General features: G+C 35.1%; 1 protein-coding gene across 1 annotated transcript; it reads left to right on the top strand.

Moving 5' to 3' along the window:
* Positions 1-69: 69 nt before the first annotated feature.
* ubash3ba (ubiquitin associated and SH3 domain containing Ba) lies at positions 70-27,675 on the top strand. Its single transcript, XM_079871397.1, has 14 exons — positions 70-734; positions 17,733-17,786; positions 18,262-18,448; positions 19,204-19,402; positions 19,627-19,796; positions 20,177-20,385; positions 20,988-21,138; positions 22,185-22,302; positions 22,537-22,659; positions 22,803-22,895; positions 23,037-23,181; positions 23,345-23,451; positions 23,577-23,686; positions 25,769-27,675. The coding sequence occupies exons 1-14, from the start codon at positions 607-609 to the stop codon at positions 25,904-25,906; spliced, it is 1,932 nt and encodes a 643-aa protein (XP_079727523.1). The 5' UTR covers positions 70-606; the 3' UTR covers positions 25,907-27,675.
* Positions 27,676-27,938: the final 263 nt, after the last annotated feature.

Here is a 27,938-nt window from a genome sequence, read left to right as displayed (position 1 = left end):
GTCAATGACGATGATGCTTCTCACTGAACCGCGCTGATCGCATCTGATCTGCTCAACGTCACCTTTGAAAACTGCGACTTTAAGGATGAGGGGGGCGGGGCCGGCCTGGCCCCGTCTGCTGATAGGCTGCTTCCGCTTTCAGTCAAGCCCCATTCATAAATAAGTCATGTCTAGAAGGAACCGATGTAACAAGTACTGATAGATTTCGCTCGCGACGCGCGTTTCTACAACATTTCTAACTCTGCGTCGAGCCGCGATAGACTCCGTCGAATTATATTTCTTCCCGTGGCAGACAGCGACAGCGATGGTTGTCGATTCACGGAGCAAATGAGATTGACTTCCGACTGGTGACCCCGTTCTCAAACTGTAATGACATGAGCGCTCCAGCAGGAAGCTCAAATCATTTTGTGTTTAGAAACATTGTAGCGCGTCCGCCAAGACTTCTGTCTGCCCGACTGTGGGGTATAATGGAGCGTTTTTGATCCAGCCTTTACTGAAGATACTGTAGCGCTTGATTCGATGTTTTAAATGTGTGTCGTGTCCGTCCATTTGGACGCATCAAAAGTAAGCAATTCGCTGTTCTGAAACCAAATGGAAAGCTGAACCATGGCAGCAAAAGAAGACCTATATGCCAAAGTCGCTCCACGGATGCAGCGGCAGAACCGGCCAGGAACTGTCAAACATGGAAATAGTCTGGATGTATTGCTGTCAATGGGCTTCCCAAAAACCAGGGCGTAAGTACCAGAGTTTCATCTCTCCCAGATCTCGAGCACCACGCAGCTGCAATCACAGCTGTAGGCTAAACGTTAAGAACGCAAACACATGTAATAAGAGCGCTACAAAATCCCTTTGGAAATACAGAAACATGGCAGATATATACAAGTTGTAGTGCAAGTTGCATTTGTAATGGCGTCGGTCTGGTTGTGTTATTGATTAATATGACGAAGTGGGAAATAGGCTCGATCGGTTATAAAGTTGTTTTCCTGTTGCCTCATTAAGCAGTTCACTTTGAAACTCGTCATACGTGGTCTGGGCTACATCTGCCCAGACGGGACATGTTCCTCGAGCGGGTGAGGTTGGCACCGCTGGGAGGTCAGATCACCGCTGTCCGTCCTATTGGCGTTGTGTCAGCGCATCCATAACTGTCTGACGAATGTTCTTTTTTTCATGGCATCATGGCGCTTGAACATGCATGTATAGCCTATACTTGAACATAGGCTATATGTTAGGAGGAATCTAAAGTTTCCGATTCCATGAATGATTATTCAGTTCCTGTCTCAAAATAACGGTTATTAAAACAGTTATAATCCGAAATAAATGTAATTCAGTTCTTTTTTCCACAGACTTTAAATTACTTTTCACAAACCTTTTATTAAAAAACAAAAATACATAGGCTACTAACTGTTTACTATATAGGCTACAATTTCTAAACAAACAAAACTTAAACATATTTATTGGTAGCGCTTTATAATAACGTAACAATAATTAATTTAGCCAATTAAAATGAACTAAAAATGAGCAATTCATTTGTTACTTATTCATCTTTGTTAACGTTAGTTAATAAAAATAAAGCTGTTCATTGTCAGTTCATGTTAGCTCAGAACCACTAAATGTGGCCAACACAACTTTTGATAATAATTAGTGCTGTCAAATCGATTAATCACGATTAATCGCATCTAACATAAAAGTTTTTGTTTACATAATGTGTGTAATATATATTTATGTATTATTTATATATTATGTATATGTGTAACAAAAACTTTTATGTTAGATGCGATTAATCGATTTGACGATTTGCACTAATAAAGGTTGAAATTAACATTTAAAGTAGTAGTTCACTTTCAAATGAAAATTAGCCCATGATTTACTCACCCTCAGGCCATCCTAGGTGTATATGACTTTCTTCTCTCAGACGAATACAATCAGAGTTATATTAAAAAATATTTTGGCTCTTACAAAGTTTTATAATGGCAGTGGATTGCAACCAACAGATTGAAGCTCAAAAACGTGCATTCATCCATCATAAACTAACTTCACTCGGCTCCGGGGGGGTTAATAAAGGCCTTTGAAGCAAAACGATGAGTTTGTGTAAGAAAAATATTAATTATTTAAAACTTTATAAAGCTAATTAACTAGCTTCCAGACAAACGAACAAATGTATCCAAATGTATCAAATTTATCCACTTTGAAGAGCGTTTTCAAAAAGCTTTGTTTTCGTTAATAAAAACACTGTCTCAGTGTGGACGGAAGGCCTTGCCCTTGACAAGAGAATTTTAAACATTTGGCTAGTACATAGTATGTGTTTATTGTACATAGAGTGGGTTGTCCGCTCAAATGTGCCGCCCTTACATGCATCACATGACCAGCCTTGTCATGCAATTCATAGAGTTATCATTACTAATAATAACAATACAATTTTGTTTACTTTTATATCACTTTGAGCAATTGCTCAAGATTGAGACACCTAAACGCTTACTGAATGAACCTTTAAAAAGTGTAAATGAATCAAATGAATTCAGTAACCACTCTGACTGTTACATACATGTTTCCTATTGAGTAATTTTTTCGTAAATTGGACCTCGCTCGTTGTGCTGTGATGTTCATGTTGATTCATAGTGCCGTTGAATAGTAATGCAAGAAACACTTTCAGAGACAGGGTTTTCAGTATGTCATTGGCGTAAGAGTGTAATAAAAAAAAAAAAAGGAATTCTGATTGAGATTCAATTCAGATCTTTACAAAAAATGTGACGTCATACCATATGTGGCACCATACCGCTTTTTGATGCAGCGAGTTTCTTGATTTAGATGAAGTTGCCAAATCTGAACATCTGTCCTTTCCATCATTGTTCTACTCTGAGGAGGACGGTTGGAGTAAGGTATTTCCAACCAACCATGAAGGCTGCATTAGGTTGCTGTCAGTGAAGAGCTAGATTCTCATTCATCAAAATTACAGTTAATCTCTGCTTCTTTTAGCCACACACATTCTCAATCCTGTTCTCTCTCTGTCGCTCACTTGTGTCTTTACTTTTCGCTTGGGCTTAATCCTGCAGTTTTTTTATAATCTGTTTGGAATACTCCTTGCCTCTGCGTGTTATTACGGTTTGGGACTAGATTGGGATATACAGGCCAAATGATTCCTTTCAATTTTAATCCAGGGAGAGCAAACAAAGGTGAATGGAGCAAGATGTCTTTATTGAATGTTGTGGATGAATTTGATCCAGTCTTGGTTTTGATGCAGATCAAGGCTTTGTGCCTGTGTGGAAAACGACACTGATCTTGTTCATGAATGTACGCGGTCGGTAGATTAAGCTGGTCATCGTCCTTGAGGCCTTGACAAGAGAATTTGAAACATTTGGCCAAATATTTGTCATTTGCTGACATCGGAAGTAGTGGTATGCTAGATTTCTAACCTTCTATGGTTAGTCTGTCTGCTTCTGACAACATTTAAAAGTTTGCTTAAGTGTTAGAGATCAAGTAGTATGCATATGGGTGGTTGGCATAACATGCTTTTAATAACTAACTTTAATGCGATTAGTGCCATATATGGATTAAATGATAGTGATCAGTCTTGTTTTTATGTTGGTAAAATAAATGACACCATAGATTGTGTTTGGATACATGGGAAACAATTGACCATGTCCTCAAGTGGAGAAAGAGAAAGTAAATAAATTTAAACTGTCATTCATTGCCAAAGTAGCGTATTTGGCTTGAACTGATGTTTTCATATGCTTATGCCAGTATGGGAGAGTAGATATAATTGTGACATGTTTGTATTTGATTTTTTTTTTTTTTTATGTGTTGGTGTACAGAGCTGTAATTTTGCAACACAATATACAAATATTACTTGAATCAAGCACTACATTTAAACTCGTTCTTCTCCCTTACATATGCATATGCATTGACCGAACAATGTAATTATTGTTTATGCATACTGTGTTTGTAATAAATTGCCTTATTTTGACATGTCCTCTGGGGTAATACAGAGTCATTTGGTATGACATTCAAATTAATGATCCAGTTTTTGACAGTAAAAATTTAAGATTTTAATGTGATTAGGAAATTATTTCACCATCAATGAAAAAGTTTTTATAGCCCAGTTAAAAAAACAAACAATACATTACATGTTATGTTTATGTCAGTAATTGTCCTTTTTACATTTATACATCAGCTGCCATACCATGGGAGGGTTTAGCTTTGAAGAATAGGACAAAATTAGGTTGTAATATAAAAAATACATTTTATTTAACTATGAATATGATATTCATGACTTATTATAGTTTTCTTTCCTGCCTCTCACTTTTCATACTTAATTGTCAACCCACATGTAATTGAAACTCACATACTCGAGAAATACCAGTTAATATTAACGGTAACACTTTAGCCTATTAACTACAATGAGCAATACATCTGTTACAATATTTATTAATCTTTGTTAATGTTAGTTAATAAAAATCCAGCTGTTCATGTTAGTTCACAGTGCTTTAACTAATGTTAACAAATACGATGTGTTAGCATATTAGTAAATGTTGAAAATAAAATGAACTAAGATTAATACATGCTGTACTTCTTGTTCATTCTTAGTTCATGTTAACTAATGAAACCTTATTGTAAAGTGTTAGTATATTAACACTGGTAATGTACTTAAGCTAGTGATCGAATGGTTGCTGAGTTTGTCTCTGAACAGAACATGCCAGGAGTCTCCATCAGTCTTTCTGGACACAAGTAGCCCAGCTGGACTTGTCATTGAGATGAAAGAGCAGGAGACTCTGTTTTCAGTGAGGAGATAAGTGAAAAAGCTGTTTAATTAGAAGATTTTTGTAGAAAAGGTTTTTTTCAGTGGCTGTTACATTCCATTTGTTTAAATTTGTTTAATCTAAATAAGTTTAGTTTTTGTTTTTACATCATGTTTAATCTGAGATTTAGACATTATTTTGTATTTTACATAATATGAATCTACCATACTGCAAGTATGTTTTTTGAAGTTTAATACTTTAAGGGCCTTTGGTTAAGCATTGTTTGGCAAGCGCTAGCTGTTTGTTTCAATATCTGTTCTGGGCAAGAGTCTCTTAGTGACCAGGTTTCTGTGAAATGAAGTCATGTGTATTATACACCAACATGTTAAACCACATCAACAAAATAAGATATCTTACTTATCTATCACCCTCTTTATAGCAGTTAGAGAAGTAATATGTATATACACACACACACACACACAAACACATTCATACTAGAGGTGTAACGATACCCTCATGTCACAATTCGATTATATGGTAAAAGGTTAACAAAAAATGTAGGGATACTATAGATTAAAATGCTAAATTTGGTATTACATTATGGGTTTAAATGAATAGGCTTGAAATTGGTGCTGGTAACCCAATGCACAAGACAATGGTGACACCAGAATAAAAAATATTCATGATTCTGAAGCTGAATATACAGAATTATTTTAGATTAACATAAGACATTTGGCATTATCAGAACCCATAAATATTACCCCATTGCATTATTGTAAATGGTATTCAACATGATATATAGTAATGTAGTACTGACACTAAAACCCTTAGAAATTGAATTATTTCCTCACACAGAAATTTTACTTTGGATGAATTATACACAATACAAATTGGCACTATCCACGACACATTGTTGCATTTTTGTATTGCGATATATTGTTACACCCCTAATATATACATATACAAATATAGCATTTTTTATTTTGACAAAATAGTATAGAATCTTAATATTTATAGATTATTGGATTATTATATAGATTATCCATAACAATAAAATAATTATCAGCTTAGAATCTTAAAGGTATAGTTCACCCAAAAATTACAATTCTAATCATTTGCTCACCCTCAAGTTGTTCCAAACCTGTATGAATTTCTCTCTTCTGCTGAACACAAAAGAAGATATTTTGAAGAATGTCTGTAACCAAACAATTGATGGACCCCATTGACTTCCATAGTATAGAAAGTCAATGGGAGTCCATCACCTGTTTGATTACCCATGCATATTCTTTAATATCTTATAATTAAATAACAGAATTTTCATTTTTGGGTGAACTATCCCTTTAATATTTGTGTATCTGTTAAATATTATTTATAACTTTTCTTTGTTAAAATGTTAAAACATTGTACAGGTTTCTTTTTGTTTTCAAAAAAGCTTACATTTTCAGCGATCTCAAACATTTGGAGCCCACTGTATTTTTTGCCCCTTAAACCCAATTTAAATTCTGTGAAGTCAGAAATACACATTTTCCTGTGTAAAGGCATCCAGATTTGTATCTCGCCTATAGTGGTCAAAACCACTTTAGTGTCTGTTGACTCAACTGTGTTATAACCAGATGTGTACAAGTTTTGAAACTTTGGTCTTTTTTTTTTGGAGGTTTCCGTGTGTGTGTGTGTGTGTGTGTGTGTGTGTGTGTGTGTGTGTGTGTGTGTGTGTGTGTGTGTGTGTGTGTGTGTGTGTGTGTGTGTGTGTGTGTGTGTGTGTGTGTGTGTGTGTGTGTGTGTGTGTGTGTGTGTGTGTGTGTGTGTGTGTGTGTGTGTGTGTGTGTGTGTGTGTGTGTGTGTGTGTGTGTGTGTGTGTGTGTGTGTGTGTGTGTGTGTGTGTGTGTGTGTGTGTGTGTGTGTGTGTGTTAAGGTCAGTTTGAGTGGGAAGCTTTCATACATTGGGTGGAAACACTGATGTTTCTGTGTCCCAGCTGCTTAGGGACTCTTTCCAGTTTCGCCCGATGATGCAGGAGTTGCACACATTTTCCGCTAGAGAAAGGCAAGAGGAGAATACTCATGCGAGGAGTTTTAAAAGGAGAGTGTGAGTCTGTCTTGAGGTGGAAACACTCCGTTCAAAGAACACAGCATAGGCTTTCATAAATGGTGGTATTAAACATTGGTGATACTGACGGTAAAGCAAATCATGTTTAAAGGGATATTTCACCCAAAAATTAAAATTCAGGGAGGTCTTTGTTTACTCACCTTTGTTATTCCAAACACGTATGAATCTGACCAAAATTGCAACCAAACTTTGAGTCTGGGAGTTGAACTCAAGAACCAATTGAGTCCAATTCTTGAATCATTCAGATGATTTGCTGAATTATACTTTACATTTTCCAATCTCCAGTGTTTCAAATTAGCGTATTTTAAAAGCTGATAATGTTACGTTAAACCTATGAAAATGGTTTTTAAAAGCTCACTTTACAGTGTTGCAATGACCATCTTTTGTCAGTGCCTCACCTGTCAAAGTTGAATGAGTGCGTATACGACATGAAGCTGCCCAAAGTTAGCTACACTGAAAACAAATGGGCGTTCATATACAGCTCCCGATCGGGATGAAGTTTGTCCTCGAATCATTTAAGACCGCACATATACCTTTTATGGGGAGTATTTTAACTTAAGTGCTGCAAACCATACTCATTTTCTCTTGACAGTCTTTGGCATAAAATGCCAGGCATGCGGCACCGTATACGGACATTCTTTTACTTTCCAGGAATTTCTTCACATTATTGCTGTTGTTGTGGCAGCCAACAACAGCACAGCATAACTCTACGTTCGTTCATTTACATTTTTGGTAACGTTCAAAAAGTTTCTGTTTAATTAATTCAGTCACTCTTTTTACCCCGGCGCACATCGTTTACGCAGGAAAAAGTTGGATACTTTTAATGAGTTTGGATTGTTTATGTGTGTGTGAGAAACATGTACTCATATGCTTTGTAAGGATGAAAGTCAAACTGTTTATGTGTTCTGGGTTCAGCCATGTGTTGGTGTGCACATTTTGGTACATGAGTCATATTTTCTGGTTCATCACCATAGGGTGTGTAGATTTTGTATATGTTCTCATTTTTGCATTCTGTTGCGTTGGAGCTCCTAATGAATATCACCTTTTCAGCCACTCTACAAAGTTGCCTATTCTTCATTATAATAGTACAGTACATGATAATATTTGGCCATTCTCAGATATTCAGTAATAATCTATGACTCAAAGACTCTTAAAGACAACAAAGCCTCTGCTTTGTGTGAGTGGAGTCATCACATGATGAGCTTCTCTCAGAGGAAATATGGGAAGTAGGAAGGCCATGACAGTGCAGTATCTAGAGGCTTGCCTTGAGCTCTACAAAAACCAGTCAACCCTTTACTGTCCCACAAAACAATTGCAAACAATTGGACAGTTGGATATCTAAAAAATAAATAAAAAGTTTTATAATGTAATGTTTAGCTCATTTCAGCTTTGAAAAATAGAATGAATGCCCTGAAGTCTGTTCAGCATTGATGCAAAGTATTTATGTCTTCTAAAACTGAATGAAGATGTTTGTAATTGCACAAACTTTTTAAATGAAATGAAATTAGCACTCAACCATAGAATGGAAAAATCACTTTCTTTTATGTATTTCCTCTCTAGAGGTGAGATTAAATGAAGAGCAAATGGAAACTTTTTCTCAAGTCATTGTGCTTATCAGACTTGCGTTTGCATTTAACGATTTAATATACGCTTCTCGCTTGTTTCAAAAGCAACTTACAAATGAGGAACATCACAGCTAAGCTAGAACACGCACACGCACACACACACACACACACACACACACACAGACACAGACACAGATTTTAAACATTGATAATAATAAGAAATGTTTCTTGAGCACCACATCAGCATATTAGATTGATTTCTGAAGAATCATTTGACACTGAAGACTGAGAGTAATGGCTGCTGAAAATTCATAAATATATACAGTAGATTATAGGGTTTTTCTGTTTTAATATTAAATAAATGCAGCCTTGGTGTGGAGTTAAGAGATTTCCTTTGAAAACATCTTATCGACCCCAAATAATTAAAGATAGTGTACATATCTCTGTTTTCTATGTTTACTTCTTAAGTTTTTTTTTGGAGAAACGTCTGAGACAAATTGTTGCTTTAAAGAATCAGAACTCAGAACTCCATTAAGTCTCATGAGTTATAAAAGAGCAACCACTGAGAAATAATATTTTTCCTGGTGAAATTGTCTTATACTGTGTGTTTTTCTCAGTCTCTCACCTTTTTACTTGAGCATGAAAATCACAGCTCCAGAGCTCTCTTCCCTGAGCACAGAGATTTTCAGGGTTACCAAGTTTACTTAGTAACTCTGTTATTGATTTAGTTAAATGGACCTCCTTTTAAATGTAATGGAGCTTTTAAAATTCATTTAAATTTAAGTAACTTCATTATTGTAAATTTAAAGGAAGTCACATATGTCTTTGAAATTAAAATTTAATGTTTATGAACAGTACTCCTACGCTTGCAGACTCATTGTAAACTCACAGTGCAAAGTCTGTCCGCTAAGAGGAAGTGCCCCATTTCAGGAAGTGGTTTGTGACCTTTAGAGAGCGCCGTGGCTGCTGGGACATAAAGGAACCCATATGTGCTGAGACAGAGACGTGGGGGTGGAAAGACACATGCACGCTCAAAACTTCAGATATAGTGAGGTACATCATGCATATGTGCATAATCTGAAATACCATGGCAAGAGTTCACAGAAACTGAATCAAGAGCGAGTGGCACATGCAAATACATAAATGAGCCTTCTTTGTAGTCGATAAATATGAGCCCAACCGTAAACTGAGCTGTGTGTGAAGTCAGGTGAGCGTTCTGAAGAGAACAAACAGATACAAATGCGTCTCTGTATTGCTATGATATTCTGTCCTCACATTTATTCTGCAATTCAAATTAATTTCCATAAAGTTAAATAGGCCTTTACATTTATGCTAACTGTAGTTTCTATCAAAATACCACAGTTGCTAAATTGCTACAGATATTATGGTAACTGTTAGTTCATGTTATCAGGCCCATCAAATCATATATAATTACAGATACAATTTTAATAATGTATTAGTAAATGCTGAAATCTGCATTAACTGAGATTAATAGAGGCTTTATTTTTCATTGTTAGTTCATGTTAACAAATGGAACCTTATTGTAAAATGTTACCAAAATTATTGGTATTGAAAAATATATTTTGGATGCCCCAACAGAGAGGCTTTCACAATCTTTCTGTTGTTTATCTTCTTTTTTGACTTCTTAAGTGACCAATATTTTGTAGTAACTGGTATTTTGGTGGAAACTATGGGAGCTGATGGTCTAATGGCGTGATAGGGCATTTGTTTAGAAATGCATGAATAGAAGGGTTTACACTCTTACCGTTCTCTGATGTTTCTTTTCTAATGTCTCCTCTGGCTATGAATAAACTAATGCTGAATAAATCATAGAGCAGAAATGAATAAATCATAATGAATAATCTAAAATGTTTGGGACAAAATGTACTGTAGTTTTAAAGCTTTCTGTGCTTCTCTCTATGTCACACTTACAGACAACAATGTGGCTTTACGTTAAAAATTGATAATGGTCAACAAAGTTTCCCTGCTTTGCCTTACAATCATCATCCTAAATACACTAATTCCTTAATAGTGTAATCAAATAATGCAAGACGTTATCTGTTTTCAGAATCTTTCTCTTGAGAACATCACATCTTTTAAAAGCAGCTGAAGAAGCACCGCTTCCGCAAGCACTTTTTTGACCTCACACTACACACACACACACACACACACTCACACTCACACACACGCACATACACACTTTTAAAAAATGCATGGCTTCTCTTCTCTAACTTGTTTCCTAATCTAGTTGTCTAATAAACCTGGCATTGTACAACAATTGTTGGCTCTTTGATGAATGCTTTTATAAATGTAAATGCTCTCAGATGGTGAAATAGTAAGCCACATGATGAATATGTTCATCACAAATGGTCTGTCCATAAATCAGGGCCAATAATCTACATAGATGGTGCACAGGGTCATGAGAACAAAGACAAAACACCATCACTGTTACACACGACAATAAAATAATGCTTTAAATATTAACAAACTAACCGGAAATGTAACACAAAACACCATGCATTACTGATAACAAAAAATGATGATTTTAATGAAATATAATCATATGTGGTGTATAATCCTGGGACTTCTGAGAATATCCTTTTACTTTTACTTGTATATGGTAATTTATAGCTTTTATTCGTAAAAACCGTACATTCAAATTGCATATAATGCGATGTTAAACTATTTATAGTTTTTCACTGTATATGTTAAGGTAACTTACAGTTAACCAATTAAATGTTTTTTTTTTTATATTTGTTTTCTGTAAAAGTTACATCTTTTTCAGTATAATGCATGGTTTGTGTATTGTACCCTTTACAAAAAAGTACTGTGTATGGTAGAGTCAGTGATGGTATCAATTGGGAATACCATGATACTTTGATATATTTTATGTCTTTGAATGAAAGTACCACAGTATTTGCTTTGTACGTCATAGAATACCATTGCGTTACCACAGTCCATTTAGCCATCTATTTGTCAATGTTCAGGGTGTTGGTACACTTCCTTCTCACAACACACAAGAACTTTAAAAAAAAAAAAATTCTTTGCATTTAGCATTACATCTCTTCTGGTAAAAACCCTTGTCCTGATTTTATTTGAACCAAACTGAACACTGAATCTGAGAACATGAGACGCTACAGAATCAAGCTCAAAGTTTCCGGATGATGAGCAGTAATGGAAGATATAGCAGCAGTGTGATTCAGATTATGCCTTTGGAATCTAGACCTTCATACGTCTCTTTCTGTCTATTGTGACATTTCTAAATGGCAGAAATTGGTGTTAATTGTTCAGTCACAATGAATCATGTTTTAGTCATGCACGCATGTTCAAACCCATGGTCACACCTAAACACCGCAGACACAATCTTTATCTCAAAGAGTGTTTAGTTCAACTACAGTTTTATAGGCTTAAATGAATTGTATTTGCTTGCTTGTACAGTAATTCACAGATATAAGAAGCTGTTTTCAGCTCTCTCTTTAATATTGCTTGTTCCATGAATAAGTTCCTTTTTTTTTTTCCCTCTCTTTAATGCCCTGCTGGTCCTTCCCGTCTCCATCTAGATAAATAGTGTCATCATCTGCCCGGTCTCATGCACCCTAACCAAGCGAGAACACGCTCACAAAAGCTGCGAGTGTCTTCCCTGTAGTTTTAACATAATAAGCTGTTAACTAGGCGGGTAGCGAACACGAGATGAGCGTGAAAAGATCTTCACGGCCAGCCAGTCCTGTTACTTACAGAGGGAGAAGGGCTTATTGTCAGAGGATAACAATTGTGCATGAGGATATGTGCACTGAGAGAGAGAGCAGAACAATCAGAGACATCACACACTGTATTTGTTATTCTTTCCTCTCATTTTCTCCGTATGGGATGGAGGAGCAATAAAAAGAATGGAAGAGAATGATAGATGGTGTGATGGTAAGATCTTAAAATTAACACCGTTTAAGCACCAAAATAGGTTTTAGCAAGTGGAGTTGCTCGCAAGTTAGCAGGTTATTATGAACTCCGATACATGGTTTAAATCGAAATGATGACTGACCCTCACTGATGTATGTGTGACGTGTGCAAGTTTTTCCTCGGAAAAAGAGGTTTTTGTTCTCCAAAAACACTATTTAAAAAATGCAACTTCTGCTTTGTCTGACAAACTGTATTTGAACTGTCGAATGTAGAAAATGTTGACATTACTTGGAATTAAATAAAGTCAGTTTTTAGGCCATTTAGTATGAGGCTTCTGAGCATGCTCAGTTTGACCACTGATATTGATCAAAGAATTGATGTTTTAGTTTTACATAGTGTATTTGATTTATATCTTATTGTAAAAGTTGTGTTTCAAGTCACATGTGTTTAGTGCTTTCTTCTGTGAAGTTTCTTTCATTTCATTGAGTATATATTTTGGTGTATAGAAGTAACTCTGAAACAAGTTACAAGTTGCAATGTTAATACTCAGCTTAATGTAAAATGCAAACTTTACAACTATCAAGTTGATTCCATTTTTTCCATATCCTAGTGTTAGAGTTTTCTCTACTTCTGACTTTATTTACAGTGGATTGTTCCTCAACAACAAAAAAAAACATGCTTAGCAACACATACAAAAGTGGTTTGTGTAATAAAATTGTGGGAGAAAAGTGTGCAGGAACTGAATCGGGCTTCATTGCCTGATGAAATCCCCTCATTATTAATATCATTGAGTCTTCATGAGCTATATCTGCACCGAGGACACCCTTTAGGACACCCTTTTATATCTTTATATGTGCGTTTGTGTGTGAATGTGTGAATGTGTGGGTGGGTGTTGCGCTGTGTTGTACTGAATGGGGAATACATGCTAACTTACTCCTCTGTAAACAGGAAGTGACTATTTCCCCATAGAGTTTGGAGATTCTGCCAAAGCAGCGAGAATGATGGCTTAGACACTATTCTCTATGCATATGTTACACATTTGTACTCCACCTCTGAAGAAAATGTTACAAGGGCTGATTAATAACAGGCAGGAAAAAAAAGAAAAAGAAAATTGTGTTTTTTTTTTGTACATGAATAGTCACCCACACACAAAAGCACACCCAGTCAAATGTACTCCCTGGACCAGCCTCTTCATCCCTCTTAAATGCTGCACAGGAAATACAGGTTATAAATAAATCATTGAGTTCCTGCCTGGAGCACTGACCAGAGGGGAAGGGAGGAAGAGATGGCCTGTAACACAATACACACACACACACACACACACACACACACGCACACAGGCTAATGGATAATCGTGCACAATGATTTTCAGTTCTGATTTCAAATGTGCATTTAGGTAGAATAAATATCTGTGCTGTTTAGCATATGGTCTGTATAGGAGCTGGTACATGTGTGTGGCCTCACTTTAGTTTCTCGTGTGTGGCATCGCTTGTATTTGTGGATGTGTATGTGATGAAAGTTTGAGCATGTGGGTGGAGTGTTAGGTTGGGGTGTGATGAAGTCTTGAATGTGCTACCGTGTTTGTTCAAATGCTTCTTAATAACCTGTGTAAATCTCTTTGATTAATGCAGGTTTATATGTGATTAGTATAGTCTTAAACTTCAGGCCAACCTTGAGCGGTTTAGGAATATGTTTCCTCTACAAAAACTTTTGTTGTTGTTCTTTTACATATTAACTTAATAACAAACCAGATGTTTGATAGTTTACTTGTGGTGCTTTTGCAGTTGGATGGAGATTTTGCTGCTACAATCAACACCTTGTATATTGACACCAACCTTTGTACTCATATTTTGTACAACAGACCTTTTGTATCAAATGTAAAGCAAGTTCCTGGGAACCTTTTTTTTGTGTGTGTTTTAAAGAACAATCTTTGTTTTATTTTCATTCATGGCAGAATAGCTCACCACAAAATTTGTGTATGCGAGACTGCACAGGCATCTGAACTTGATCATGCATGTATGAAAGTCTGAATATGTGTCTCACCATGTTTCAGTGTCATTAACCATGCCATATGGTGATTGTGTCGTGTGTTTTATGCACACTTTGAACATAGTTTTGCACTACATACAATACATGCTTGCATTTCTTCATACGTGTTTAGCTTGTGAGTGTATAAATGCATACATCTTGCATGTTTACGCATTTGTAGACATATGGCTGTGCATCATGGGCTTCCCCATCCCAGCATGCATTGTGGCTTTGGGCCCTGAGGGTTAGTTGGCATGATGACCATTTTCTATAGGAAGCCAACTAAATATAGAGTAATTGAGCGCTATGCATGGGCTGCGAACTGGATTACCACACAAAAATGCACACACTATTGACTTTTACAGTAATCTTCAAATATAACTGAGACAAATAAATAAATACAAAAAATAAACAAAACAAATCAACAAATTATTAAACAAGTATATTTATGTGTAAAACATGTTTAAATGTGACAGTAATGGCAGTTATATTATTACAAAAGTTTTCTATTTCAAATAAATCTTTTTTTCTTACTACTTTTAATCAAATAAAGCTTTCATCAAAGTTTTTAACACTGATAATAATGAGAATAATTTCTGAAGTATCATGTGACACTGAAGTAATGGCTGCTGAAAATTCATCACAGGAATAAATAATATTTTAAAATATATTAAAATATAAAGTTATTTTAAATTGTAAAATTTTATCACAATATAACTTTTTTTAGTTTTACTCTATTCTTACTTTTTTACTGATAGGGGAGGATATGTATTATAAATCACCTTGGTGCATCTGCAATGAACATAAATATTAGTTTTGTTTGCTTATAATGCACTGATACATTGTCAGATATGCATCGTGGAGCGCTGATTACCAGAGGCTTCCTGTACTTTGAAAAATGTGCATAATCTGCATAATTTCCCTCGCCTCTGACGTGTGACTCTGTTCTTTGTGTCTTGTCGTTTTTTCTCGCGAGGTGCGTAAGGGAAGCACGCACACTTTTAGTGAAATGTTGTTGCTGTGGTTCATTCGTATTGTTTCATTAATCTGGCACTGAACAACTTTTGTGATCCATCCTCCTGAGTTGGTGGAAATGAAATGTCTATGGTAGGGGAGATTAAATGCATCTCAGAGTACTCGGATTTTCACTGATTGCTCGTTGTTGACCAGCAGAACGTCCATTTATGTTGTCTTGTAGTCATTTTGGGATGATTCCTCTTCATTCTTCAAACCTGAAGCAGCATTTTCAGTTTTACTGTGAGGTTTCAAACCTATCCACGGTGCACAACACCCCATTTCCCCTGAGAGTTAGTCAGAGTGTGTGAATTTTAGAGCTTTTATAAAAAGACACTAATTAAATTTAGAACATAATTTAATCGGCTCTGGAAAAAAGCCTTTGAGATGTCAGCTGACACACGAGGAAATGACATAGTGAGTTTAGCGTGACCTTAGATTGGATTATATGTCGTTTTACAGTATAAATGCGAGCAGAGGAAATAATATCATCCTACACATGAGGATCCTATGCATCCTATGCATTATGTGCAATTATCCCTACCAAGTAATGTACTTCCACTAACTGTGAACGTGTGGGTCTGTGACCCTAAATTATTGTACCATAGGTGTCAGATTGCTTTTAATTACACCTTTTAGTTCTGTATGATAAAAAGCGAGAATAAAAAAGAACTAGAGAGAAGAGGAGGCTATGGCGAGTGTTTTATGAACTGAGAGAGATAGCACACATTTTCTTTTTCATCACAGTTCTTCAAACCACAGACCAAGAGATATCATTTTCCACTATGATCTTTATAAAGCAAGATGCTATAGTTAAATGAGTCAGACTTGGTGAGCATTTGTGAGATGTTCAATGCATTGATAAAATCACGGGGTTGCTCTTTACTCGTAACGTTTTAAAGAATATATACCATTCATTGGTGTCGGTAAAGTTTTTAAATGTTTTTGAAAGGTCTCTAAAGCTCATTAAGGCTGCATGTATTTGATCAAAATGCAGTAAAAGAGTAATATTATGAAATATTGTTACAATTTAAAATTATTGTTTATTTTAATATATTTTAAAATGTAATTTATTTCTGTGATTCTGAAGCTGAATTTTCAGCAGCCATTAGTCCAGTCTTCAGTGTCATATGACCCTTCACAAATTATTTTTAATATGCTGATTTAGTTGTCAAGAAATATTTCTCATTATTATCACTGGTGAAAACAGTTGTGCTGATAATCATTGTAGAAACCATGATAAAAAAAAAAATCTGGATTCTTCAATGAATAGAATCTTCAAAAGAACAGCATTTATTTGGGAATGGATTTTTTTTTATATAATGTAAAAGTCTTTAGTGTCACTTTTGATACTTTTTATATATCTTTGCTGAATAAAAGTATTCATGTATTTTATAAAAAGTCTTACTGACCCCGAACCTTTGAATGGCAGATGTTGCTGTCCGTAGGAAACTCTCTGAGTAATTATTAAATGAATAAGAAAGAAAAAAGTAAGTTACTTCTATTATGTGAGAAGAAAGAGACCACAAGAAACATTAGTACATCCTGTACAGTTTTGTGGTCTTTATGCAAAAAAAAATAAATAATTTTGACCAATCAGAATGAGCTAATCTATGGAACTGCATATTAAATATTGCTTTATAAATCTTTTTATATATTATAATGTGTGGGACTGAATGGTATGGCCTTATTTCTTATGTACTATATACCAGTAAGAGCAAAGTGTATGTAGTGGGGTGGGGTCTAAAAAGTCTGAGACCACAGTGCTCATGTTAGACATTTTGCATAAATTTTGCATCACATGATAAATGCAACACATTTGCTTATTTTATTGGTGACCTAGAAAAAGTGCAGAATCTTACATTTTGTGAGTAGACTTTTGTGCCTCAATGAATGTGTTTGAGGTTTTTTTTTTTCAGTGAATGTGTTTGAGGTGGCTTTGACTCACATGTCCCTCTTTAAACTAATCCGGATAAGTAAACCTCCTTGATATTCATAAATGCCAGTAAACAAATGATTATCCATCTTTCCCAATGTTGTTCTGAGGGACAGGGGGTGGTCTAGACTAGAGAATTATTATGGAGTTTGTTTAGCCTGCGTTTGATTTAATGTGAGATATATGTTTCAGATACATAGATAGGAACAATAAAGGAAGATCTCCGTAATATCAAATTTAGATCCCTGAGAGAACTCCTCAGCGCTAATGTACTGATAAACATCCTCCGGAAAGAAGGCCATTGATTTTGTGACCAGTACAGCAATTGAGCTCTCTCTCTCTCTCTCTCTCTCTCTCTCTCTCTCTCTCTCTCTCTCTCTCTCTCTCTCTCTCTCTCTCTCTCTCTCTCTCTCTCTCTCTCTCTCTCTCTCTCTCTCTCTCTGTCCTTTCTGTTACAGGCTAAAAGCTCTGGTTTCGACTGGGGGCAGAAATGTACAAGCAGCCTGTGATTGGTGAGTGTTCACACCCACACACATGCAACGTCCGTGACCCATGTCGGATTTGACAGTCGTTCACGTCAGTTGAACCGTGCTGATCCACAGGCACTCTTTGAGCTTTGAAATTATAATATGTTGCATTTTAACACACACACACACACACACACACACACACACACACACACACACACACACACACACACACACACACACACACACACTGAAAAGAAACATTACACTATCAGATGTTCACATGTACTCATGAACCCAGCTTCATGTGCACTTCAATGCACTATAATGGTTCACTGCTGCCCTCTGCTGGCAGGGAGTCAGAAATATTTGACCGTTGATATGTTCTCACTTTAAAAATGAAATTAAGCCAGTCATGTCCTTGCTTTCCATCTCAACCGAAAAGTGAAATTACTGCTCATTTATTCATAATGTTTTTGCTAAGTATATCCAACATGGCATGAATGTCTGTATTCTACAGGTTGTTTTCCCATGTGGATGACCCGTTCCTGGACGATCCTTTACCCAGGGAGTATGTGCTGTACCTGAAACCCAGCGGTCCCCTCCTCAACCAGCTCTCCAACTTCTGGCAGCAGAGTCGCATCATATGTGGAAAGAACAAAGCCCACAACATCTTCCCTCACATAACCCTCTGTCAGTTCTTCATGGTCAGAGCACTTCATCAACATTTCCAACCATATATGAGTCTTTTACTTAATACCTCTTTTTAAATGCATGTTTAGCAGTGGTTTTCTTTTTTTTCTTAACTTAGAAACTATAAAAGAATGTCATTTACATGTTTCAAAATTATTCATATTTCATGTTTCAAGATATTTTGTGAAAAAAAGAAAAGAAAATTATTATAAAAAGTACCATTTAAAGTGGTCCAATATTCAGACTACACTTTGAAGTGATACAACAGGTTTGTGTGACAGACCCAAATTCAAGTCATTGTTTATTGATAATCTTCCCCACCATGTTTTTTTTATTTTTTATTTTATTTACAGAAGTCTTTTATGCTCATCAAGGCTGCATTTATTTGATCAAAAATACAGAAAAAGAGTAATATTGTGAAATATTATTACGATATAAATAACTGCTTTCTATCTAAATATATTTTAAAATGTCAGCAGCCATCACTCCATTCTTCAGTGTGACATCATCCTTCAGAAATCATTCAAATATGCTGATTTAAATAGAAATTTCAAAAGAACAGCCTTTATATGAAATAGATTTTTTTTTTTTTTAAATCAATGTAAAAGTCTTTACTGTCACTTTTGATCAACTTAATGTGTCCTTGCTGAATAAAAGTATTCATTATTTTCCAAACCAAAAACGTACCCTAAACTTTTGAAAGGTAGCGTATGTTCGGTGCTGTTGACAACATCATTGTAGAACTGCATCTCTCTCTTTGTCACTGTAGTGTGCAGACGGTAAGGTAGATGCCCTCTGTGAAGCTCTACAGGCTGTGGTAGGTCAGTGGAAAGGTCGTTTCCCTTCCCCGCTCCCCCTGGAGTTTTACTCATCCTCAAACTTCATTGGCCTCTTTGTGGAAGAGAAGGTAGCTGAGGTGATCAAGAGCTTTGCTGCAGACTTTGCCACTGAGGCGGCATCCAAAGCAGGTCTGTGTGTGTGTGTGTGTTTAAATGTGTTCATTTGTTATTGATACCGATGATGACACTGTGGAGCAATAATCTTGATTTTCTTTCTTTGTTGCTCCCTTTCTTCCTTATTCAGTTCAATTTTAAATTTTAGTGTTCTTTTCTGGCATGAAAAAAAAAAAACCCTGATATTTGCATTGCCAGTGGGGTTGCAATGTAAAATAATGTGCATTCTCTCTCTCCAGATGTTCATGTGGAGACCCATAAGAAGCAGCTTCACGTAACTCTGGCTTACCACTTCCAAACCAATCATCATGCATCATTAGAAAAACTTGCCAAAGGTGTAGACATAACCCTGTGCTGTGATTGGCAAGCTGTCCTCTTTTCAAGAGACATCCGATTTGCCAATCATGAGGTAGTCTATTGATTGTCATCCATCGTTTCTTTTGCTAAATACATCCCAAAGAATATAATGTTTTGTTTTAAGAAGATTGACCATTATTTAGCATATCATTTACCATTGTTGATGCTAAATATTTGCTACAGAAAGTCATCTATAGAAAATAAAACATACCATTATCACTACATTCATATGTATCTGTACAACTATATTAATAATTTCTAAAATATAATTAAGTTAGAAGGATACATTTTATAGTACAATGTAATTGGTATCTATATAGGTTAATACTTTGAACACTGATATATTTAATCATAATTAATGATAATTATGTTATCATATACTGACTTTTTTGGCTTTGGTGGATTTGTAACTTTCTGTCTCTTTGTTTTAAGACCCTGCGAGTGATGTACCCTTACGTGCCTCAGAATGATGATGAACTGGAGCTGGTGCCCAGTGACTTCATCTTCATGTCGTCTATAGAACAGACCACTGCCAGTGAGGGCTGGGTCTACGGGACCTCGATGAGCACAGGGTTATCTGGGCTACTGCCAGAAAATTACGTCAGTAGAGCAGACGAGTGTGACACTTGGGTCTTTCATGGGTAAGATCATGAAGTAACTAAAGCTGATTGCAGACTACCGGTCAAAAGTTTGAGATCAGTAAAAAAAAAAAAAAAATATATATATATATATATATGAAAGAAGTGAATACTTTAGTTCAGCAATGATGCTTTTAATTGATGTGACAGTAAAGACATTTAAAATGTGACAAAAGATGTCTATTTCAAATAAATGCTGTTCTTTTGAACTTTCTATTAATCTGAGAATCCTGAAACATGATAATTCACAGTTTCCACAAAAATGAATGATGATAATTACGAGAAATGTTTTTGAGCAAGACATTAGAATGATTTGATGCTGAAGACTGAATTAGTGGCTCCCTAAAATTCAGCTTTTTGTCATCACAGGAATAAATTACATTTGAAAATATATTAAAATAGAAAGCAGTTATTTTAAATTGTAATACTATTTCACAATATCTTTGTTTTTTAGCCAAATAAAAGCAGCCTTGCTGAGCATAAGAGACCTTTTTGAAAAAATAAAAAGTTTAGAGTAGTTTAATGTCGAGCTCTAATGATGACAGTATGATATATCTAAAAGAATCTGCATCTCTTTACCTCCATCTCATTATCTCCTTTTCCAGGTCTTTCTCTTTCCTTAATGGATCCCTCCCAACCAATATCAGAGGTGCAATGGGTGGGATTTTTTTTGACCCACACTTGGATGATCGTCTCCTTGACGACCCCATGCCATTGGATGCCTCCGGTCTTAGCGTCTTATGTCAGCCTATGCAGGTAAAACACTTATCAGGGATGTGATTTTTCCATATTTCTACAGATTTCTGTATTTTCCACCCTGAAAAGTATGACCCAAGTGAGTTGCGTAAATCTGAGAAAAAATGGGGGGTGGGGGTGGTGCTTTTTACTTGTATGATGATTGAAATCGGGAAATGGCGCTGGAGGCGGTCATATGCAAACGATTGGATCTAGGTGATGTCACCTTGCCCCATAAGATCCACGACGAGCTGTATTTGGAGATTGATTAAACAAATGCTGCTTTTATAAAAGGGAGGAAACTTGCACAAAGTTTTAATGGTACAAAGACCTCTTGTATGCCAAATAATCGAAGCAAATTTGGTTTCTCATGTCATCACTCCTTTAAACAGTTGTTAAATAAACTGCAAAATGTTACGTTTTCAAATAAATTTACTTCATGCACATTCTGACAGCGTTGCACAAGCTCACGGTGCCATCTGCGGGACACCCGTAGCATGTTAGCCAGGGTTCAAAGCGCAACATGCGCCAACCAACTTCCCAAATGTCATGAGAATCGTTTATCTGATGTTGTCAACAAAGAGAAGCGAAAAGGTCTCCCTGTGGTTTTCCGGGAAAATAAAAGCTCAACGGTTTAACGTTTGAAAGCAAAAAAATTAAAGACAACCATAAATGTTTGTATTGTAATTTTACTTGTGTTCTGTAAATTAAAATAACCGATAATAATAATCATTTTCATTGTTATTAATAAGAATAATAACAATTATATTAGTACTTATGTTATAACATATTTTATTACAATATATAATATTTTTATCATGATTACATACTCATACTTTTTGTTTTACAGTACAATAGAATGTATTATTGCAATATAAGATATATCTTTATATTATTTGATCAAATCATTTTTTTATTAATAATAATTCCCGGGGATGGGGCATTTTCCTTCTTTTTTGTCTTTAGCAATGCCTGATCACATGTCTGACTTTAAGATCTTGTGTTAATGTGACAGAATATGAAAGCTTTTTCATGTATAATGTTTTATCCAAAATGATTTGTTTTAGGTCCTACGACCCAATCAGTCTCGGTTGCCTAAGAGAACGTTGTTTGTGTGTCGCCATGGTGAGAGAATGGACGTAGTGTTTGGGAAACACTGGATCACTCAGTGCTTTGATGCCAAAGGTCTGATTTTCAATTTTCCAAAACAGTTCTTTGTAGTTGTTCCCACAAGCAGGAAAAAGCTGGTTATATTTCAGCGAGTTTTAAAATGTAACAGTTATATTAAGCTCTAAAATATTTCATCAGCTATAAATCGACAAATATATACTATATCCAGAAGGAAATTTATTGGCCAAAATGTTGATGTTTAATTTCTGGATGTGTACTCCTTTGTCTATGTTTGTGTATATTGAGCAGGTCGGTATGTGCGGTCAAACCTCAATATGCCGCCGAGTCTCCCAGCGAGGAGTGGGGGGTACAGGGACTATGATAAGGACTGCCCTATCACTGTGTTCGGATCAACGCAGGCTCGGCTAGTTGGTCAGTCCCTCATCACTGTTAAATACACATTAAGAGCAAGATCACATGAATTCCTTTCTATTTTATATTATAATGGCATTAAAGGTGCCATTTCTGCCCCACTACCTGCACTAGCATGAGTTTATGTGTGATTTGTTTCACAGGGGAGGCTCTTCTAGAAAGTAATTCAGTGGTAGACTTTGTATACTGTTCTCCATCTCTGCGCTGTGTGCAAACAGCTCATAATATCCTCAGAGGTAAAATAGCACCTACGGCGCTCTTTCATCTTTCTTTTGTTTCTTCATGAATTGGTTTCTTTTTTTTAGCCATGCCCATTTATATCCATAAAGCAATTCTTCCCATGTGCTTCATTCGCTGTTATGGACTGTATGTCTCAGGTCTTCAAAAGGATGGCAAGACTAAGATCAGAGTTGAGCCGGGCTTGTTTGAGTGGACTAAATGGGTGTCGGGAACCTCATTACCCGCCTGGATCCCTCCTGCAGACCTGGCAGCTGCTAACCTTAGTGTGGATACAACGTACAGGTATTTTATTAGACATCAATGTACTATCCATCCTTTTTTGCTACACTTTTTGATTTTAATGTTGCTTTTTGATAGCATTATTTATCGTTTTATGGCTCCATTTGATTTCATAAATAACTTCCTGTAGTGAATGGAATTATTAAGTTGCCTTGTTCCCCTGCAGACCTCATATACCCATCGGTAAACTGGCCGTGTCTGAGTCCTATGAAACTTACATCAGTCGCAGCTTCCAAGTGACTCGTGAAATTCTGTCAGAGTGCAATAATCTGGGTAGGTCATGAGTGCGGCTACTTTTGCTAATATATATTTTGTTTGTATGTTTGAATCTATACTGATCTAAATGTCTTATGCTTTAAGAATTTTTATATTTACCATGTTGTACTGGTGTCCAACAGGAAATACAGTGCTGATTGTGGCCCATGCTTCCTCTCTTGAGGCTTGTACGAGGCAGATACAGGGTCTGACCCCACAGAACTCTAAAGACTTTGTGCAAGTGGTCAGAAAGGTCAGATCTCTTATGCATTTTTTCAAAATATTCTATTTCTCCATTTTTTTTTTTGCATAAATACATTACAGATGTGAAAACTGACTAGTTGAAAATTTTTTTTTATATAATTTATTATTATTATTATTATTATAATATTTATTAAAATTATATAAATAAATATAAATACATAAATATAAATATATATATATATACTTATATTTATATATTTATGTGTGTATGAGTATATATATACAGTGCTATGCATAAGTGAATACGCCCATGCTAAAGTTGACTAAAAAGAGGAATAAAAAATCATATTTTGGAAATTGAACTTAATGCCTTAATTTAAAAAATTAGGAAAAATCCAACCTTTAAGGACACCAATTTTCTTTGTGAATGAATAATGTATCGTAAATAAATAAATGTTCTTCCTTAAAATACATGGTGCATAAGTGAGTACACCCTATGTTAAATTCCCATAGAGGCAGGCAGATTTTTATTTTTAAGTATTTTTTTTTAGGATACTATGCATCTTGATAAAGTTCCCTTGGCCTTTGGAATTAAAATAGCCCCACATCATCACATAGCCTTCACCATACCTAGAGATTGGCATGGTTTTATTTCAGTTAGCCTAAAAGCTAGTTTGATTTGCATTGAGAGATGATCTTATGGAAAGTACCCCATGCCAATCTCTAGGTATGGTGAAGGCTATGTGATGATGTGGGGCTATTTTAATTCCAAAGGCCAAGGGAACTTTATCAGGATGCATAGTATCCAAAAATTTTTTTTTTTTAAATACTTAAAAATCAAAATCTGCCTGCCTCTATGGGAATTTAACATAGATATATACTCATACACACACACACACACACACATAAATATATATAATATGTATGTGTATATATATATATATATATATACATATATATATATATATATATATATATATATATATATATACATATATATATATATATATATATATATATATATATATATATATATATATATATATATATATATATATATATATATATATATATATATATATATATATATATATATATATATATATATATATATATATATATATATATATATTAGGGCTGTCAAAAGATTAATCGCGATTAATCGCATCCAAAATAAAAGTTTGTGTTTACATGATATATGTGTGTATAATTATTTTGTATATATAAATACACACACATGCATGTATATATTTAAGAAATATTTGCATACATATACTGTATATATATTTATATAGTTTATATTATATATAAATATAATTTTTTTTTTATATATAAATAACACATTTTTCTTAAATATATACATGCATGTGTGTGTATTTATATATATATATATATATATATATATATATATATATATATACAAATTTAATTATACACAGTACACACACATATATTATTAAAAACAAACTTTTATTTTGGATGCGATTAATCGCGATTAATCTTTTGACAGCCCTAATATATATATATATATATATATATATATATATATATATATATATATATATATATATATATATATATATATATATATATATATATATATATATATATATATATATATATATATATATATATATAATATATATATAATATGTATGTGTATGTACGTATACGTATGTATGTATACATATAAACAATACATAATTGTTTAAACGTTTGAGTCACTGATAGGATTTTTTTTTTTTTTTTGCAAGCAATTAATACTTTAATTCAGCAAAGTCGATTATCCATCAAAAATCTTAAGCAGCACAACCATTTTCAGCATTGATAATAAGAAATGTTTCTTGTCCAAAAGAGCACCTTGGAATGATTCACGTGACACTGAAGAATGCATTACATTGTAAAATATATTAAAATACAAAATAGTTATTATAAATGTTAATACTATTTTATAGTATACTGTTTTCCTGTATTTTTGACTAAATAAATGCTGCATTGTTGAGCATAAGAGAGTCATTCAAAAACGTGAAAAATCTCCCAACCCCATCAATTTACATATTTATTTGGATATATACACATTATGTATAATAAACAATCTAGATTTTCTCCCCTTTCCATTTCTCTCTCACAGATACCTTACTTAGGCTTTTGTGCTTGTGAAGAGATGGGTGAGACAGGCGTTTGGCAGCTTGTGGACCCGCCCATCCTGCCGCTCACCCATGGACCCAATCACAGCTTTAACTGGAGAGAAACGCTGCTGCAGGACTGAGAGGCGCTGCAACTTTACCTTCAATGCTCTTCCTCCAAAGGCAACGAAGACGTAGCTTAAAGTCACATCATCACAGACCTGCTTTATAGCTCTATAAAAGGCTCATGCTTCCATAGCCACGTTCTTGCACTGCTACAGTACACCTCATTGACTCTGTCTTAATATATACAGCATAAAAGCAGTAATATTTGCGATAGATTTTCATGTGCTCAAACACCCTTCAAGCTGCAGCAGAACTCCTGCTTCCAACTGTAGCCCAGAAGTAACTAAAAATCTGAGAGCTTCAAAGACATGATAAACTCAGGTTTCCTGCCTCAGTGAGGAGGAAACAGTGTGCGAAGTTGAAGAGTCATCATCCAACACTTCCAAAATGGATTCTGCTGGACTTGGGTTGGGTCTCCACACTCTTTGTAAACTCCATTTTACTAGACTCTGTAGGGGAATGAAATTTCGCCCTAGTACACTGTGAATCAAGTAGACATGCACAACCTCTTGCATCAAGATTTCCCAATTACACCTTCTACAAGCCCACTCACCAAGCTCCTGAAAGCACAAGAATATAATCTGGCAATCAGATAGACTGAGAAGCAGCTTTAAAGTAGTTTAGAAATGGATTTGGTGGACAGCACATTCGTCCTGTGCCTTGAGGTCATGCTGCTACTGTTAAACACTTTGCAACTATAGGACACATTGGGAGGACTGTTAGTTAGGGCTTATTTGGCGACAGTGTTTAAAGGTGTACTGTCGCACTTTTCGCATGTAGGGTCGATTTTGCAAAACGGAAGGTGATAAACCTACTTAGGCATCATCAAACATTTGAAGACAATGCCACAGATGGTTACAACTTCTTAAGCAGCAGCTTAAATAATGTTATGTGCAGCTGTTAAGGAACGCATTGTTGTATGGCAAGCTTTACTTTCTGAGCACTTGAAAAATCAAACCAAACAGGAAAGAATGCTTCAACAATGTAAAGAATTGTACATTAATGCATAGCGTGTCTGTATATACTAAGTAACATAGTAAAATCCATTTGATGTGTTTCACCTTTAGATGGAACAATTATAATTGCATTTATTTATATATTCATAAGATAGTTGTAAAGATAAAATGTTGGTGCTTCAGGTTTTTTTGTTTGTTATTTCCTGTTATTGGAATATAGAGAAATCAAGCCATAGCAAATTACGATATAAATCACTATATAATGCAGTGTTTTTCTCCACTCCAAGCACTTACATAAGCATATCTGTTATGGTTACTGTAATATGCCATCTGTGTTCCCTGAACTTCATAACTATTTTAGCCCACCCATGGTTTGACATTTAATGATGATAAGGAGAATGCACAATGAGGTGTGCAGTGCACTGCACAGGCAAAAGAGCTTTATGGAATTTTTGGCATAGTTTTCAATATGTGCTGATCTAATGCATTTACTTAAAGATAAATGTAGATGTTAGGCTCGACCAAACATGCCAAGGGTGTGCGAACAATGTTAGATCTGCCATATGTTTTTGACAGGTTTATGATGTTACCTTTTTTTTATTTAATTTTATATTATTATTATTATTAGTTTAAGAGTTGATCTCTTGCCTAAATGAGTCCTGTCAGAGGACGAATGTCGGAACTATTAAAGGGATAGTTCACCCAAAATGTCTTTTAAAACCCGTATTAAATTCTTTCTTCTGTGGGACACAAAGCCGAATTTTTTTTGTAACCAAAATCTTTATTGCATTTAAAAATACATTGCAAATGTATAGGAAACATCCTAAATGAAGTTAGTAGTTGCTGGTTTAGCCATGTTAAGTCGTTCTGTTACATTCACCGTTTAGAATTTTGAGAAGGCTATCCATTCAATATGTTTTTGTACATGTAGCCTATATAAGAAAAAAATTATATATATTTGGGCCACTCTTTTCAAAATAATCAAAGTAAATGAGGACTAGTGTGACTGCATATGACCAGTATCTTTCTTGTATCTTTCAACTCGATACAGATGCATTTACAGTTAACAGCCCACCTAAGGGCAAGAAATCAG

This window comes from Squalius cephalus (assembly GCF_949319135.1).
Source record: "Squalius cephalus genome assembly, chromosome: 5".
Lineage (NCBI taxonomy): Eukaryota > Metazoa > Chordata > Actinopteri > Cypriniformes > Leuciscidae > Squalius > Squalius cephalus.
The sequence above is the reverse complement of the archived record's forward strand: the minus strand, read 5'-3'. Positions and strand labels throughout refer to the sequence as shown.

Excerpts from the sequence above, each read along its gene's own strand:
- ubash3ba (XM_079871397.1), top strand. The coding sequence starts at position 607 with ATGGCAGCAAAAGAAGACCTATATGCCAAAGTCGCTCCACGGATGCAG. Across the intron at positions 19,797-20,176 it reads TCCGATTTGCCAATCATGAG|ACCCTGCGAGTGATGTACCC; the intron begins GTAGTCTATTGA and ends CTTTGTTTTAAG. Across the intron at positions 21,139-22,184 it reads TCTTATGTCAGCCTATGCAG|GTCCTACGACCCAATCAGTC; the intron begins GTAAAACACTTA and ends GATTTGTTTTAG.